The sequence below is a fragment of the Botrytis cinerea genome, chromosome 2 (assembly GCF_000143535.2).
Source record: "Botrytis cinerea B05.10 chromosome 2, complete sequence".
NCBI classification, from domain to species: Eukaryota; Fungi; Ascomycota; class Leotiomycetes; order Helotiales; family Sclerotiniaceae; genus Botrytis; species Botrytis cinerea.
The window spans coordinates 2,353,333-2,369,017 of NC_037311.1; the positions used below are offsets into that span (position 1 = coordinate 2,353,333).

Consider the following 15,685-nt stretch of genomic DNA (forward strand, 5'->3'; position numbering starts at 1 on the left):
TTGTAGCATCCAGAACGTCTATCTACATCTACCTATCGCCATCTATCTCGTTCACATTATTGGAATGGAAGAGCAAAGAACACAAAGTCAATTGATCCGAGCCCGTGTAATTGATTATTCACATATGAGAAGTCCAGAGGATTCAAAGGGGTCCTCAAATCTGGCGTTGACAGCCAAAAAAGAAATCCTTTCTTTCCTGACTACCTACTTGTTTCCCTGACCATTCACATCTATTTGCTTGCCCAAATCAAGTACTACCCAGGCCATGATACACAACACAAAGTTATCTATCCACCTTATATTTATCAACCTACTTAGGTGCCTTTCATCAGCCACCTGCTACTTGTACATCACTAGGTACTAATCATCGTGGGCCCATACTTTGGCACCCCGATACTTTCAACCCACTCCTTCTGTCCTTCAATTTCTGCATTGCACAAATTCAACACTCCACCCTGAAGCTCAAAGTTTGGCCATTTCTTCAATCACTTTGCCGTCTCAAGGTTCCGCAATTAGAGCAAGCAAATGATGAATGGCTCTCCAATGCCAGAGCAACGTTCAATACAATCTACAGCTTCTGATGTTGACCCAAGAAGACGCTCCTCGAGGAATCAAAAGAGGTCTAAGTCTCCAAGTGGAGACTACACGGATATATGTGAGAATGACACGGGAACACAAAAGACACAAAGTGAATCAACGGGTCTTGCGACAAATCGCCTCAGACGTTCTGGCCAAAACATCAAGAGATCAGAGTCTGAGATTATTGACGATGCATTGAAGCCCTTAACGGATGACGAACGCAAGGCTTGGAAGGGATGGTGTGAGCTAGAGAGTGATCCAGTAAGTTGCTTTTCGGTGCGGTGGGATTTTTAAGTTGACACAAGTTATTTGTTAGGCACTTTTCAACTACATATTACGAGAGTATGGTGTCAAGGATGTCAAAATCCAGGAGGTTCTTGGACTGGAGGACGAAATGTTACAGTATCTACGGTATAAAGAATCCCGCTTCCACCAATACTTGAAACCCAAATTGACATTGTTCAAGGAAACCTGTCTATGGATTAGTCTTCTTGTTCAAATACATAGAGGATGGCTCGGAGGATGAAGAGACACCTCTAAAATGCCCGAACCACATTTGGTTTGCCAATCAAGTTAGGCAAATCCAAGACCTTGATGAGGAATTAACTAACAGAACGCAGACTACACACAACGCCTGTGCTACTATTGCTCTTCTCAATATTGTTATGAACGTCCCGGATCTTGATCTAGGGGACTGTATTGGCAGTTTCAAGGAAGACACTCGATTTCTAAAACCAGCATATCGAGGTCAGAAACTCAGTCAAAACGAGTGTATCCGAAACATTCATAATTCATTTGCTCGACGAATGGATATTTTGAATGCAGATTTAGCTCTTTCGAATGAGGTTTCAGCTTGGAAGAAAAAGAGGAAAACGAAAAGAAAATCCGAGAGGAGCAAGTCCAAGTCAGATGTGGAGTCGGGTTTTCATTTCATTGCATTCGTTCCAGTGGAGGGCGTTGTGTGGAGACTTGATGGCTTGGAACGTCAACCAGTCAATTTAGGTAGGAAAAAACTGCAATCGGTGGAATCTCACTGACAATTTAAAGGACCGTGTAATGATGACTGGATTTCCGTTGCTCGTACAAGTATCTATCAGCAGATCGTCAAGTACGGCGATGATTTGCAGTTTAACCTTTTGTCTTTGTGTCGAAGTCCTCTTCGGATAATTCCATTAGAACTCGCCCAGAACATACACGCCATAAAGCGTGTTGAAGCTTTGCTTGCACAACAAATGTCTGATTGGAAAGAATTCAGTCAGGTTGATGTTTCTGGACTGATGAGAGGGCCCTCGGAGGAATTTGGTGTGACAGAAAAGCTACTCCACGACACGCCACTTCCGAAGAGCACATACATTATACTCGAGCGAGAGAGCACTAATGCCAGCGCCCTTCTTCGCCTACAGCAGCAGTGGGTTTCCGACCAAAAGGCGCTACGCATCGCTTACAAAGAAGAATTGGCATCGATTAACGACGAGAATGAGCAGGCAGCGAGACGGAAGAAAGACCACACGCCAATTGTCTACCGTGCATTAAGAAGCCTAGCTGATAAAGGGATTCTGAAAGAGGTCATAGAAGAAGTTCAAGCGGTATAAAGTGAGCATTAGAACCTGCTGGTTGTTCACTCTGACAGAAAACTCAATTATAATAATATATGTACATACCAACCCTAGTCATCAGGATATTCGTCCTTGAAATTCGCAATGAACTGGCAATTTTCCTGATCATATCGCTTGAAGTATTGTCCAGCCACGATCATCAACGATGACAAGTCCGGCTGAGTAACAATCTCTATGTTATCCTCAGCCACGTAACGTAAGCTAGCATCTTCTACGCTGTTGAATTTGTAAGCCCTTCTACTCTTCGCAGCACAACCTAGGGCTACTTACAGTACATGATAAAAGCTTTGGTTCCTACCTCCTGGGTAAGAATCGATCTGGTGCTGCGCTATCCAGTTGGAGCCCATGTGACATCCAACATCCCAGCCAATTATCGCCCCGGTATAACCATATCTTTGGTGACGAAACACCTGCCCAATCTTGAATTTTACCCGATCCGTCCCATTGAATTTGTTGCGAGTCCGTACTTGCCTCGGAGTCGAGTCTACTGTGCGAATTACTCTCAGTTCCTCAACTAGTTCGGAGTACTCGTTACTTGAACTATTGTATGATGAAAGTATGTATTCTTCGATAAGGCCGACGTCCTCCGGGAAGGACTTCTCGAATTTAGCCATCAGCATGGGTACTAGTTGATGCTGGTTATGACCAGGAGGTGTTGGGGTTGGGTTTAAAAGAAAGCTTGCCCAGGTGACTGAGTATATTGCATGATCCATTTCCAATAATGGCACACTTTGTAATCTAGTAGTCACGAGGGATGGGTCTTGTGCGGGACGACTTCGTATGTAGGGGAACTCTCGAATGGTTGTAACTATATTTCTAGTCGTACGGAGCACAATATTGTTGGTAGCAGAAGAATCCGCGACGAATTCGGAGAATGATACTCCTCGGACACCCCAAGCCGTCCACAATCGCTGAAGGTTTTCCAAAGGGATTTCTGATGCTGATCGAAATGGGTCTAAATACATGGGTTCCACGGCGCTATCCTTCTGTTTAAGCGGCTTGCCATCGAGGTCTATAGAAGGCTTTGGGAGAACCATAGCATATACATGACTCGGCATACCACAGACCCTAGCATCAAGTCCAGTTCTTCGAGCTACCGCACAAAATATTGCGACAGAGACTAGTGGCAACGAAGAATGCTCTGGCTCCAGCAATGCTAGACTAATATAGTTATTTTGTAAATTGCGATAGTTGAGTTCATTATCGAGACCTAAAAGATTACGTTCGCGCAGAAACGTAACAACTGCGAGGGCTTGTTGTCGAGTAGACATATAATCGAATTTTGGGTAGTCAGTTCGAACACGAGTGGCAAGATCGTCAAGTATATCGGAAACCTATGCCAATTTATTAGCTGAAATTCTCACGTATACAGCGATATGGTAGGAAAGACATACCTCCTGAAAATCTCCAATGTTATCGTGTAGAACGAACATATCGTAAGCTCCCAATGCTGCTTCCAGGGATACCTCCTCGCCCCTAGCGAGCTTCGACCATACAGCGAGAGCTTTTGAGCGATGGATAAAGTCAAGTACTGCACAAGCATAGTATCTATATATGTGTATATTAGAAAAGAAACTATCTGCGGATTGAATAGCTTACTTTCTAGCAAGATAATCATCGCCACGCATGCGACTGTGTCGCAAAAGCGCATCTTTTGCATCATATCCAAAACGTCCAATTTCTTCAAAATTCACAATGCGATTAGCTCGACTCTCGAGAAGACGATTCAAAGCGTTTGTCGTTCTTGTATCAACGTTTTCCCGGTGGATATATAAGCTTTTCCAATTCACATCTCCTACAACGCCCGCAAACTTTTGAAGGACGGCATGTCTCGCATCCCAGTACTCGAAGTGTACGCGACAGTGGTATCGCCAAAGTAATGGTTCATTTCCCAAGCGGTTGAATCGCTTTGATGCAAGTTGAATATTCGAGAGAGTATCGTGCGGAGAACTGAAGTAGAGTATTTGTTGCACAATCTCATCGGGAAGAATGTCAAAAGTAAAACCTCGGCTTCCAGAATCGTTAGGAGTCATCGCAAAAAAACGAAATGCCAGTTTTGGCAGTTGTCGTTGTGCTCTGGAATTCACCTCTCGACGCCGACTGATGCGTCACTTCGAACAAAATGGATTAATCGTGTTTTTGAAGTCGGGAGTTGTGAAACTTGAGAATGCTTAGTACCGGCGCGGAGTCGTTCAAATAGTTCAGATAGTTCAGACGGCAAGTTACTAAAGGATGAGTATTTCCCTCTTCACTACCTAGTAGGTAAAGAAAGGTATGACGGAGATCGAAACAAACATCATTTTGTACAACCCTATCCAAGCCAAATAAATCCGGCCATACTGGTAGAAAATCACTGGAATAATGATGAGAGTTCAAACAATTGAATCGGTCGTCCATAAGGGTTTGTTTTGAAGAATTCACAGCACAGTATTGTATGAGGATATCGAGAATTCCATTTTATTGTTGTGGTATCGCCTATCAAAAGTACCTTGGCTGAAGTAAGTACATCATACCAGCTCCACCCGCACAATGCCGCATACTGTCTCAATACAAAACGACAATACCTACCCCGCTTCAAAGCACAATAGAAGACCCCTCCCTTCTTCACAACGATATGCTGTGATGTTCAGTAGATAGGTATAATTAATTACAGCTGCAACGGCAACGACAACTGCCATCGCACTCTTCTTAATATGTGTATTGGGAAATGGGATGAAATGATCGTGCTGCTGTATCATGTCTTTATCTAATAAAACTTCCCGGTCGATAATTTCCCTTGCCATCGCCTTTGAACGCCGTAAAGTGGCGTCGGGGCCATTCCGACTCCCGCTGAAGATGATAAATGCTAAAAGTACTTTCCAACGGTTCCTTTACATGACAGTGCAATATCTTTGTAAAGGAGTTTGTTCCGAAGGATGGGTATAGTAAATGCCGAACCTCTCCCTGCCATCTATCGTTTCATGCTCAATCTGTTTTTCCTTCGTTTCTTTGGGAAAATTCCTTAGGAGAAATTTGGAGAGTTTTTCGTCGATGTTATCTATAAGCATCAGTTGAGGACTCTTTCACTTTGTTCGGATCTGTGTGTTGGAAACTACCTTGATCAGCCTTTAGAATCACTTCGTCTCGGCATAAGGGGCAGGCGTTGGTCCCACGCCGCTGCATGAATACCGTGCATCGAACGCATAGAACATGATTGCATTCCATTCTTATTGGTCGCCATACTATGGCCAGACAGACAGGGCAAGTATAATCACTTAACTGAGGTACTATCTGAACAAGATCCTGTGTCACCTGTGCGCATACAGATCTAGCCATCGCTTCCGTCATGATAACATCGGACTGAATAAGTCTGGGGAATGTTTGCCTAGCACCAAGTGTTGTCCTTTTATCGAATTCTAATTACATTAGCTGTGATTTTAGGGGACAAAGGGTACATCATTATGGTGCCCAGAGCTTAACCATGAGAACTTAAACAAGTATAGAACCTACTTTTCAATATCTTAGCAATAGCTTTCTGATTGATCTCCTGAAATTGGAGATTCCGGAGTAGCGTGACATTAATGCTGATGAACTGATTCACTATCAAGGTCAGCATCTTTATTCGGGAAAGACTAGAATGCATTATACGTACATGCTTTACGGCTAGGGGAGAGTTTGAATGTATCCACGATACCTCTCTTGACTACTTCACTCTGGAACCATCTACGAAGAGTATCATTAGCCAGGTTCTCGCGTACCTATCGACTTTGCCTACTTACTGTAAACGCTTTAATGCAGCTACGCTATCACGCTTACCGTGATCCTTTTCAAGATCCGAAAAGAATATTCCAGCCTGTACGTAAACATCAAACAACTCTCTCCACCGATACTGGTCGGTCTTTTTGAACCTTGAAGGCTCACTGAGCTTGACGAGCTCTTTTGAAAGATCGCCAACCTCAGCGACGAGAGCTCTTCGTTCCTCGTCTTGGAGTGCATCAAGATTTTCAACATCTCCCTGAAGAAGACCGAAGAATTCTGCATCGAAAGTCAGAGGAACTTCGACTTCTCGAACAAGAGGTCGTTCTGCCTCAATCTCTGACGATGGATCTCTACACGACATGTCAACAACTGACATAAACATGCCCTAGGAACCTAAGAATACACTCACACAGTAAGAATTTGGTCACCTTCGTCACCAGCGGGATCGGATAGCGACACATCTGAAAGATCCTGATGGTGATTCACCAGATCCTCTAGATATCTTCTCGTGTCAGCTGACAGCCTGGCATCAACGGTGACTCCTTGTTCAAGCCGTAAGATGAGGGTGGGCCGGAATTTTGACCCTTCTTCAATTAGTTTCTATGCGCAGATGAACATAAACGTAGAAGGTTGGTCGTACCCTTGAAATCATACAGGTAAGCAGGACCAGTACTGGAAATCTCTCTCAACTTTGCAAGCGCAGCAGGATCCAGACCACACTGTGCTAACTCAGTCGCAATCTGGTTACTTTAGCTTTTGTTCATCGGTGCCAAATTCCGACCGACCTTTTTAAGAGATTTCTTGAGCAGACCATAGGGAATGGCAGAATCTACCCAGCGTGGCGGAAAGCCTTCTCTGGCAAGAGCATCTTTGAATTCTTTGGCAAATTTCATAATAAAGGGAAGCAGTACAATAAAACGTGATTAGTTGATTAATATTGGAAACCTGTCGCTCTGTCTGCTATAAGGCTAATGGGAAGAAAGATTTATGTGGCATTGTTTGAACAGAGCAAAAGGGGTGGATGTTATGGCGATGAGAAGATTTACAGTTTTTCGCGCAGGGTAAGGACTATCTTGACTGTTAGTTAGGATTGTTGAGGATGCAGATAGCGAATAGGTATAGAGCTTTAAGATTAGGTATCAAATTATTGATGGGGAAGTTTGATGGGTAAGAGCAAGATGTTCAGAGGAAGAAGATTTCCCCAAATCTATGTTCTCGTGATATGTAGGTAGAATTATTTGCCATGAGCAGGAGTGGGTGGGAGTGAGCGAATAAAATCAATATGAGCTTACCTGGTAGACTGTTCGAAGCTGGGACTGGACTGGGTTTAAGATAGCTAATCAGATATCCAGATAGGAAAAAGGACTCGATAAAGGTACTGCCCGCTGGCTGGAATATGGATCTATCAAGAGACTCCCAACGACTCCCACAGACTTTGCTTCAAGATCAAGATGCTCGCTCCGTAGGGAGTGCTCACCTCTAATAAACCTTGGATACCGGCTCGCCAGTTCTTGACTCCTTGTGAATGGGGATGAAGTGCATACTTAGTGCCTGGTCGTACCCACCCAGCAATACTACCGGCTAACCCATGGACCGACTCGAGACCGGTGATGGAGTCAGTCGTCTGCTCTCTCTCGTCTGTAGAATCTGCAGTGCACAATGCTAATGGCCATCCCGACTATCTCGAGCTTTCTAGTCACACACGTGCTATCTACGACTATATCTACTGGGTGCAGAAAAACTAGCTTTTCTCCTAGTACAAAACTCCTCCATACCTCCATGTGCCATCTTGAGAAAAAATCGAAATTTATATCTACCTAGTCCCTGCCTGGTCTAGTCCCTTGCAGCTACCAAGCAAGTAGCATTTCATTTCTCACTACATATCAAGATGCTTATGTAATACGATTCATTCATTTGGTGATTCGCCATTCTGGTGTGTAAATTTGGGTAGCTCGGGTACGGTACTTTTACATAGTACATCACAGGTACCTATGATTCGGTTTACACTTTTTTTCCCTCATCCGAATGTTTATCTGTATTCCATATATTCATACACAAACCATTCAAGAAGTTCATTATCATAATAAATTCAATATTGCCCATCTGCCTACTTGCAGACTGCGTTGTTTGCATATACTTTGAACACCATCTAGAAAGCAATTTCAATCCTCTCTTCTATGGGCGCAGAACAATCTTCATCGCGTGGTGGGGATACACAGAATAATGGCGGGGTAGTCATGAAAACATGTTACTACGAATTGCTGGGCGTCGAACGGCAGGCTTCAGATGACGAGTAAGAACTTGGATATTGCTTTTCAACTCATTATTCTAAGATTGATTGAATGTGCCTAGGATCAAGAAGGCTTATAGGAAAAAAGCGCTGGAACTTCACCCCGATCGAAATTATGGTAATGTTGAAACTGCCACCGCGAAGTTTGCCGAAGTTCAGTCTGCCTACGAGGTCTTGTCAGATCCGCAAGAAAGAGCCTGGTATGACTCTCATCGATTATCAATCTTAGGAGGCGGCGATCCTGCGGAAGACGACTTTGCGGATAATGTTCGAATAACGAGCGCAGCACACATTATAAGCTTGATTGGAAAATTCGACTCCAGTGTCCCTTTCACGGATGCTCCGAATGGGTTCTTTGGTATACTTCGAGAGACATTCGCAACTCTTGCGAGAGAGGAGAATGCAGCATGCGACTGGGACGGCCTTGAATTGGTCGATTACCCTGATTTTGGGAGCGCTGAGGATAGCTATGAGGATGTAGTCAAATCCTTTTATAGAACTTGGGTGAACTTCACTACGCAGAAGTCATTTTCATGGAAAGACCTCTACCGGACCTCCGATGCGCCGGATAGGGCAACCCGCCGATTGATAGAGAAAGAAAATAAAAGGTCTCGGGACGAGGCCAAAGCTGAATTCAATGATGCCGTCAGGCATCTCGTTCTATTTGTGCGAAAGAGAGATCCACGCTTTACTCCGAATTCACAAACCCAGGAGGAGAGACAGAAAATATTGCGGGATGCTGCATCAGCCCAGGCAGCTCGTAAGCGAGCGGCAAATCAAGCCAAGATGAACAGTTATGTGGTCCCAGACTGGGCGAAATCAGATGAATCTGAAGGTGTAGTCGAAGAGTCATCCGAAGAGTCCGAGGTTGAAGTAATAGAGTGCGTTGTTTGTAACAAGACATTCAAAAGCGAAAACCAATTTGAAGCACATACAAAAAGCAAAAAACATACCAAAGCTGTACAAGCTATCCAGAAGCAAATGCGCAAAGAGAATAAATCTCTAAACTTAGATACACCCCCGGAACCAAAGGGTAGCGACCTTGATGATGACTTTGAAAGGCTTGAAGTTACTTCAGAAAATGGGAAGTATGGGTCTGCCATCGAAGATGAAACTAAAGTTGAAGAAGTGGAACCCGCACTATATGATCACGACTCGTATTCCGGTAAATTAGATGGTCCAGCCAAAGATGATTCTGATATCGACAGCCTAAATGATGACTACGCGCCCAGAGAAGCAGTTGAGGAAAGGTTGGCGGCAGCAGTATCGGGAGATGCACTCTCTCTTGAAACCCAAGGTTTAGACTCCGGTCAAAAATCAACCAAAGATGTAGAGCAAGATGCTTTTAGCGATCCTACTCCAAAGAAACCTCTTGGAAAAGCGAAAATAAAACGTGCCAAAAAAGCTGCTCAAAAGGAACCTGCAGGGCTGCAGGGCGAAAATGTAAGTGATCCTCTCTTCAACCATATATCATTTGGCGCTCATGAGATTCCAGTTTAAATGTGCCAATGTGACATGTCATGAGTCTTTCTCCTCAAAGAGTAAACTCTTCAACCATATCAAAGAATTTGGCCACGCCTCGCCCGTACAAAAAGCTAGTAATTCGAAAAAGAGGAAATAGAGGATGGGAGCGAAATGATGAAGTTTAGAGCACTGATTGTGGTTTACTATAGCTTTATACCCTTATTTGTATGTAGAGGCGTTCCAAAGAATGGCAGGTATACTCTCCCCCTGGTCACAAAATTTAATGAGTTTCCTTGTCACAATCACATTGACTAGGCATTCAAATGGTTGTGATCTAACCTTGGAAACAGACATTGAAGATTGATTAATCAGCTTATTCATAATTTCAAATCAATCAATCTGATGATATGTAAAGGTTACAACACTTGGATGGTATAATTCCATGGTAGTTTTGGTGAAATCCGTTTACATTTCCGTGGCACGCGCATGTGGATCGAACTTGAGCGTTGCTTTTGGAACATGTCTTGAGGATGCAAAATCTCTAGAGCTTGAGACCCGCTGATTCTTTTTCGATCAAATGGGACATTTGGATTAACTCGGGTAGTACAAACGGGTTGGGACTAGAGGTGCATTTCGATTTTCACATGAGATCTTGAACATTGAAAACAATCATGATTGTATTTTGCGATAAGAATGGATTAAGACTAATCTTCTATTAAGATCACCTACTCCGAACACCTTGAATACCTAAATTCCTTTGATTGGTTATTTCCCAGCGCCTTAGGCGTCTAATATGGTATCGTCATCGTCGTCGTCAAATGTTTCAACCTCGTCAATAGCTCCATCTCGCTCTCCACCTAAGCCATACGATGCCGGGTCTGTATCTGCAACGTGAATAACTCCCTTGCCCTGTACCTCTTTGACGGCCCGTCGCCACTCATTCCAGTCATTCTCATCACGTATCAAGAATGCAATAAGCATGCTGGGATCCATCTCCTTTATGTGGAGTCGTCGAAGTCGGCGAGTGTGACACGAGTCAATATCCTCTGTAGTATAGTCTTCCACATTGTCTTTGTACGGAAGTGCTGGTCGTGTTTGATGGGGATCTAGATAGAAGAAATCTGACTCTTGCACACCAATGAAGTAGTGCGAGGAGGATGGGCGACCTCTGTACTAGATTATTATATGACCATGTTAATGAAAACCGGAGTGACTCACCCAGCTATCCCCACAGATTGAGGCATTTGTAAGGAATATTTCAGTGCCTCCCAGTAGACAGGAGTTATCTTGTCGAGGCCCAGCCTCGTACCGACTAGAATGAGAGTCGGGGTGAAGTCTGAGTGATTTGGCTTTGCGATACTCATGAATTTATCTTCATATACGTCCGATCCATCACCCGTGATATACACACGCAGTTCTGATTTGGCTTGGCTATTGGATAAAGCCCTGTAGATGGTCAGCCATTGTTCAAATTCCCCTCGCATAGTATTCTTACTGGATACAGCGCGCAGTAGCAGATGGTCCGAACCACTCTCCAGGATGTTTCCCACATGCACTTGCACCATGCTCGACAAATTTGTGAATAGAGTAAGGGGCTCTTGGATCATCTGCGAATAAAGATAGGATTTTGCGTTCTTCGTTGCTGGATACCCCGCGGCGCCATTCTACGTCATTGTTAGCTAAAACATCGAAGAAAGTGATGATACGGGAACGAACCTCTGCCCATCCTCAGAGTAAGCAATGCGTTTGCCAAGAGGCTTTGTCCGGACCTTATCATGCAACCCCACCCCGTGTCAGATGTAAAGCCTCCTTGGTCGACAAGTTGACTTCTCAATCGTACGGACAGTGACATCGCAGAAAGAGCTTTTGGATCTTGCGACTTAGCTATCGCTGGAAAGTTTGATCGATATGTTAGCCATATCTTGGCTTCGAAATCATCAAGGAACGCGGATGGCCATCCTCCATCTGCGTTAGCTGTATCGCAATTTTGGGAGCCCGAACTTGATTCAAGGCTGCCAACGGTACTATCGGGTGGAGTTGTAACTTCATTGGTAGGTAAAGACTGTGCCGGTAGATAGTGTCCTTCCTGAGGAGGGGAGTCTGTAATCGCTGAAGTGGCTGACTTTTCCAGAATAGGGTATTCTTTTCCTAAACACCAAATAGGTGACTGCGATGCAGTATCGTTTGTAGGCTCGGGATCCCAAAAATACTGGACAAAGCGTTTGTAACGACCTAAATCAGCCGCCGTCATGGTTGAATGCGACTATGATTCGTATTCAAGTCGTGTCGGATGCACATAAGACTTGTAGAGTGTTGTGATAAAGAATGGCGGGGACGGTGAGCTGAGGGGAAAACGGTTAGAATTATTAACGGATGCTATAGTGGAAGTACAGAGCCGATGGAAGAAGAAGTGTAGTTGAAGTATAAGTATTATAAATAAGTGAGCATTTGATAAGTCGAGAAATGTCGCAGATTGTTTGAAGTATGGGATGAGGTGAGTGCTGCAAGGCGGAGGCAGCTGATGTTCTGATTGATGTTATCACTTAGTAGTCGAATATGATACTTTGTTTGGCCTAGTGCGTTCTTCTGCAAATGTTAGACACGACAACACGACACTTTCAATGCGGAAGTGCATGTGCAGCGACTGGCGGGAGAAGGGCAGCTAGATAGGCTCGGTAGGAACTTGGTTGATGATGCAATGCATTACTAATCTGACAAGAGGGATCACCAGGATATGAAGATGCTGTTAGGTCGACGGGCATCAAGTATTGTCATTGTCTTTACCTTGCCTACGCCGAGCAGGTAACAAGGTACGTACTTATTTCTCCATACCTCTCCTCCTGTACGGAGTGCAACAGACCCACCTTATGATGGTTTCTTATCGATAAGAAGCTGCTGGAGTCATCACCACCTGGGCATCCATATTTACTCAAAAGCCGACTGGCGCGAGTGCAGTCTCCACAAATTCCAAGCATCTTACTGGCTTGAAAAAAAGCTCCTAGTACACATTTTCGTACAGCGTACGAGTAGTAATCTACACGAGCAGTCTCGCAGCAACAATACCAACCAGTACCTAAGCTGCCTACCCTGTAGCCTAACACACTCATTACTAGGTTATTCACTTACCACTTGAATTGTCCTCATTGATGGCAAAACTTTCTTCATCTTTTCGTATCCGGAATTAATATTCGTCATAAGGATCTGTACATCAGTATACCATCCGTAGAACTTTGATTCTATCGACAATTTCATTGTGCTGTGATAGCACCAGCTATGCCGCGAAACAAACGGGGTGGCGCTCGTGGGAGGGGCAAGTTCAGTTCACCCAGAGGTGGTCGCGGAACTCCCACTCCTGGAACCTCTTTCATACCATTCGCCGGCGCATATGTTCCTCAAAGGCCTCAGACTGGTAATGTTTACACATCCTCTATACGAATAATGCTAGGCGAATGCGAATGCAATTGCCACTGTTCTAGCAGACTTGTTGATCAATGCTAACAAAATTGGTATATTGTAGGTTTTACCCTTCAAGAAGAAGCTCGGAATACTGAACGTCATCACTCATTTTGGAACTCTGATCAAAGGTTAAGGGATACGAAAGTGAGCTTTGTTAGCGCCGGGGAATTCAATCCACCAGATCTTGTTAAAGATTCTGAGGAGGCGCTGGCTGGAATGAGCTTGGAATCTACAGAGCCACCCACGGAAAACTTGAACCAAGATGTGAAAATGGCGAGTCACGAAGCAAATATGGCTGCACCCTCTTCGTTGTTCATGCTAGATACCGATGGTGGCAACCGTGTTGAGACAGGTCTTGCACCACCGCGTTTGCGCTCAATATCTCCAGCTCGGTCAGACTCAAGCGAAGAAGTCATTCTTTTTCACGGACGTGGTCAAGTAAGGATCGAACATGATCCCCAAACAAGCGCAGATACCATAGATGCTAGGATCAAGTTCTTGGATGATAAACTTCTTGAGCAAGAAAAACTGTTGGAAGAAGCTTTAGATGAGAAGGAGGCATCTTTAGAGTCTATTCCACCCGAGCTGGCACAAGCATTGAACAAGGAGATGTTTCTGGACACAATACCACACAAGGTAACAAATTCACCATCCCCTGATTTTGAGGCAATTTTACCCAAGCGTCAAAACAAAAATCGCGGTCAAGGTCACACTAGGCGAGGTAGAAAAGCGGCTGGCAGAATCGATGAAAGTGACGAAGAGGATGCCATGATTGCAGATTACATTGCGAACATGGACCAGGAACATACTATGTCTGATGTCGACCAGACATTCAACAAACGTGAGTTAGGGGCCGATGACGACGCTGCTTGGGAAGATGATTCTTCTGTTAAAGACACTCCAGAGTTTAACGGACGTCACGGATGGGGTCGGACAGAATTGCAGGATCTTGACGACCTAAGCACATCGGATGAGGCAAGGGGCAAAGTCGAAACAATTTTATCAAAGAGGCATCGTGTTGGTGGCGTGCAGTACTTGGTCGTCTGGGAACATCAGGATGTAGACGAAGCCAGGTGGGTTCCTTTGGATGTTCTACAGGATTCCGGGGCATTGCCTCTCATTGAGGTTTTCGAAGCTGAAGAGAAGTTGGTCGCCGAATTCGAAAGTAATGGAGACGAAGACAGTGATGATTCAGACGATTTTGTCGATGGAGGTGATGACGACCATGATGACGAGCAGGATCTAGTTCAAAGGAGGATCGCGAAAATGAATGATGAGCAGATTGCAAGACTGATAAGTAAGCAAGAGGAGCTTGGTATGGGCGGAGATGAAATTCTACTATTTGATGATGAAGTCGATGATGAAGATGAAGACATGGAAGCCTCCACAATTGATCTTAGTAATTTCATACTTTCGGGCAGGAGAGGCAGAAAGGAAAGACAGCGGCGCCAGGGCGAATTTCCATCTGCAACTCCATTGGCCGATGCTTACGACGGATTTGATGTAATGGATTTTGATCGACCAAGTCTCAAAAAGAAACCTAAGGGTCGCAAGGGCAAGCTGATACTAGACGACATCTCGGATTCAGAACTCGAGGCCTCTATGCAATCAGCTTGGGTCAATGATCGCGTCAAGAAAAAGGAAAGAAAGCAAGAACGTGAAGCATTACGTGCACGAGGTTTACTGACTGGCAAGAATGGCAAGCCTGATATGAAGGCAAGGTACAAGGAAGGAATGGGTATTGAGGATGTCAAGGAAGAAATTAAGGAGTTCCTGAAGGGTGACAATACTACGTCAGTATATTTTCCAATCTTCTAATTCCACACTAACATAGTACAGCCTTTCGCTTCCTGCGATGGACAAAGCCGATCGTAAATTTGTTCACGAGATCGCCAATGCATTCAAATTAAAGTCCAAGTCTGCTGGTTTAGGCAATAAGCGATATCCTATCTTGTACCGTACTTCAAGAACGACTGTTTATGGAGAGCGCGCCTATGAAGCTGCAGCTTCGAAACTTTCGCGTCGTTTCCTTCCACGTAATGACGTAGGTGGGAGGAGAGCAGGCGCTGCGCCCAAGCGTGGTGCTCGAGGTGGAGGCGGTGGTTTTGGAGGCGGTTTCGGTGCTGCTAGTTATCGTGATGGTGATGTTGTCGGCGCCTCGGCTCCCGAGCTAGGGGTTGAGAACAAAGGAAGAGCGATGCTAGAGAAGATGGGCTGGAGTGCCGGCACAGCTCTTGGTGCGCTTGATAATAAGGGCATTCTCCAGCCAGTTTCTCACGTTGTAAAGACCACGAAAGCAGGTCTGGGATAAGGAGCCGTAAAAATGACCAAGATGACGCAAACCTATCAAGTCGGTCATGATTCTAATTTGAGTCGATGCGTTCTCGAAACCCCCGTACTCTGCGGCTTTCACTGAGTAGAGTCAGTGTAGAATTCTCGTGTTTAGCAGCAAGGATCGAAGCACTGATCATAGCTCGATCTAGAATCTGTCAATTGGCATCCCTGAATAAAATCCATCCAGCACATTGCGTGGGACCAAAAG

General features: G+C 44.7%; 6 protein-coding genes across 8 annotated transcripts; 3 read left to right on the plus strand and 3 right to left on the minus strand.

The window, feature by feature from the left end:
- The first annotated feature begins 5 nt into the window (after positions 1-5).
- BCIN_02g06730 (hypothetical protein) lies at positions 6-2,237 on the plus strand. Its single transcript, XM_024691467.1, has 5 exons — positions 6-840; positions 896-990; positions 1,046-1,151; positions 1,200-1,581; positions 1,627-2,237. Exons 1-5 carry the CDS (start codon positions 526-528, stop codon positions 2,169-2,171), a joined length of 1,443 nt encoding a protein of 480 aa, XP_024547238.1. The 5' UTR covers positions 6-525; the 3' UTR covers positions 2,172-2,237.
- BCIN_02g06740 (hypothetical protein) lies at positions 2,204-4,621 on the minus strand. The gene is made up of 4 exons (XM_024691468.1): positions 3,795-4,621; positions 3,590-3,743; positions 2,466-3,529; positions 2,204-2,411 (listed from the first exon to the last, which is right to left on the minus strand). Exons 1-4 carry the CDS (start codon positions 4,226-4,228, stop codon positions 2,246-2,248), a joined length of 1,818 nt encoding a protein of 605 aa, XP_024547239.1. The 5' UTR covers positions 4,229-4,621; the 3' UTR covers positions 2,204-2,245.
- Positions 4,622-4,630: 9 nt separating this feature from the next.
- On the minus strand, positions 4,631-7,604 carry BCIN_02g06750 (hypothetical protein). 3 transcript variants are annotated; one of them, XM_024691470.1, is made up of 9 exons: positions 7,226-7,604; positions 6,719-7,001; positions 6,574-6,673; positions 6,343-6,517; positions 5,954-6,283; positions 5,827-5,897; positions 5,685-5,774; positions 5,291-5,590; positions 4,631-5,232 (listed from the first exon to the last, which is right to left on the minus strand). In XM_024691470.1, exons 2-9 carry the CDS (start codon positions 6,824-6,826, stop codon positions 5,066-5,068), a joined length of 1,341 nt encoding a protein of 446 aa, XP_024547242.1. In that variant the 5' UTR covers positions 6,827-7,001; positions 7,226-7,604; the 3' UTR covers positions 4,631-5,065. The 3 variants fall into 3 exon arrangements, with proteins under 3 accessions (XP_024547242.1, XP_024547241.1, XP_024547240.1); XM_024691471.1 differs by having other exon boundaries at positions 6,719-7,010; XM_024691469.1 differs by lacking the exon at positions 7,226-7,604 and having other exon boundaries at positions 6,719-7,176.
- Positions 7,605-7,776: 172 nt separating this feature from the next.
- Bcjjj1 lies at positions 7,777-10,080 on the plus strand. Its single transcript, XM_024691472.1, has 3 exons — positions 7,777-8,226; positions 8,286-9,666; positions 9,719-10,080. The coding sequence occupies exons 1-3, from the start codon at positions 8,111-8,113 to the stop codon at positions 9,842-9,844; spliced, it is 1,623 nt and encodes a 540-aa protein (XP_024547243.1). The 5' UTR covers positions 7,777-8,110; the 3' UTR covers positions 9,845-10,080.
- Positions 10,081-10,347: 267 nt separating this feature from the next.
- Positions 10,348-12,494, minus strand: BCIN_02g06770 (hypothetical protein). Its single transcript, XM_001550497.2, has 4 exons — positions 11,404-12,494; positions 11,183-11,351; positions 10,906-11,133; positions 10,348-10,855 (listed from the first exon to the last, which is right to left on the minus strand). The coding sequence occupies exons 1-4, from the start codon at positions 11,936-11,938 to the stop codon at positions 10,468-10,470; spliced, it is 1,320 nt and encodes a 439-aa protein (XP_001550547.1). The 5' UTR covers positions 11,939-12,494; the 3' UTR covers positions 10,348-10,467.
- A 262-nt stretch (positions 12,495-12,756) lies between these two features.
- Positions 12,757-15,663, plus strand: Bcsqs1. The gene is made up of 3 exons (XM_024691473.1): positions 12,757-13,096; positions 13,205-14,936; positions 14,983-15,663. Exons 1-3 carry the CDS (start codon positions 12,961-12,963, stop codon positions 15,452-15,454), a joined length of 2,340 nt encoding a protein of 779 aa, XP_024547244.1. The 5' UTR covers positions 12,757-12,960; the 3' UTR covers positions 15,455-15,663.
- The last annotated feature ends 22 nt before the right edge of the window (positions 15,664-15,685 follow it).

Excerpts from the sequence above, each read along its gene's own strand:
- Bcjjj1 (XM_024691472.1), top strand. The coding sequence starts at position 8,111 with ATGGGCGCAGAACAATCTTCATCGCGTGGTGGGGATACACAGAATAAT. Across the intron at positions 8,227-8,285 it reads CGGCAGGCTTCAGATGACGA|GATCAAGAAGGCTTATAGGA; the intron begins GTAAGAACTTGG and ends GAATGTGCCTAG. Across the intron at positions 9,667-9,718 it reads CAGGGCTGCAGGGCGAAAAT|TTTAAATGTGCCAATGTGAC; the intron begins GTAAGTGATCCT and ends ATGAGATTCCAG.
- BCIN_02g06770 (XM_001550497.2), bottom strand. The coding sequence starts at position 11,938 with ATGACGGCGGCTGATTTAGGTCGTTACAAACGCTTTGTCCAGTATTTT. Across the intron at positions 11,352-11,403 it reads TACTCTGAGGATGGGCAGAG|AATGGCGCCGCGGGGTATCC; the intron begins GTTCGTTCCCGT and ends ACAATGACGTAG. Across the intron at positions 11,134-11,182 it reads GCTACTGCGCGCTGTATCCA|GGCTTTATCCAATAGCCAAG; the intron begins GTAAGAATACTA and ends GACCATCTACAG.
- BCIN_02g06730 (XM_024691467.1), top strand. The coding sequence starts at position 526 with ATGATGAATGGCTCTCCAATGCCAGAGCAACGTTCAATACAATCTACA. Across the intron at positions 1,152-1,199 it reads ACATTTGGTTTGCCAATCAA|ACTACACACAACGCCTGTGC; the intron begins GTTAGGCAAATC and ends AACAGAACGCAG. Across the intron at positions 1,582-1,626 it reads ACGTCAACCAGTCAATTTAG|GACCGTGTAATGATGACTGG; the intron begins GTAGGAAAAAAC and ends GACAATTTAAAG.
- BCIN_02g06750 (XM_024691470.1), bottom strand. The coding sequence starts at position 6,826 with ATGAAATTTGCCAAAGAATTCAAAGATGCTCTTGCCAGAGAAGGCTTT. Across the intron at positions 6,518-6,573 it reads TTACCTGTATGATTTCAAGG|GGTCAAAATTCCGGCCCACC; the intron begins GTACGACCAACC and ends TAATTGAAGAAG. Across the intron at positions 5,233-5,290 it reads GATTCTAAAGGCTGATCAAG|ATAACATCGACGAAAAACTC; the intron begins GTAGTTTCCAAC and ends TGATGCTTATAG.
- Bcsqs1 (XM_024691473.1), top strand. The coding sequence starts at position 12,961 with ATGCCGCGAAACAAACGGGGTGGCGCTCGTGGGAGGGGCAAGTTCAGT. Across the intron at positions 13,097-13,204 it reads TCCTCAAAGGCCTCAGACTG|GTTTTACCCTTCAAGAAGAA; the intron begins GTAATGTTTACA and ends GGTATATTGTAG. Across the intron at positions 14,937-14,982 it reads CTGAAGGGTGACAATACTAC|CCTTTCGCTTCCTGCGATGG; the intron begins GTCAGTATATTT and ends AACATAGTACAG.
- BCIN_02g06740 (XM_024691468.1), bottom strand. The coding sequence starts at position 4,228 with ATGACTCCTAACGATTCTGGAAGCCGAGGTTTTACTTTTGACATTCTT. Across the intron at positions 3,530-3,589 it reads ACATTGGAGATTTTCAGGAG|GTTTCCGATATACTTGACGA; the intron begins GTATGTCTTTCC and ends AAATTGGCATAG. Across the intron at positions 2,412-2,465 it reads CAAAGCTTTTATCATGTACT|CGTAGAAGATGCTAGCTTAC; the intron begins GTAAGTAGCCCT and ends CAAATTCAACAG.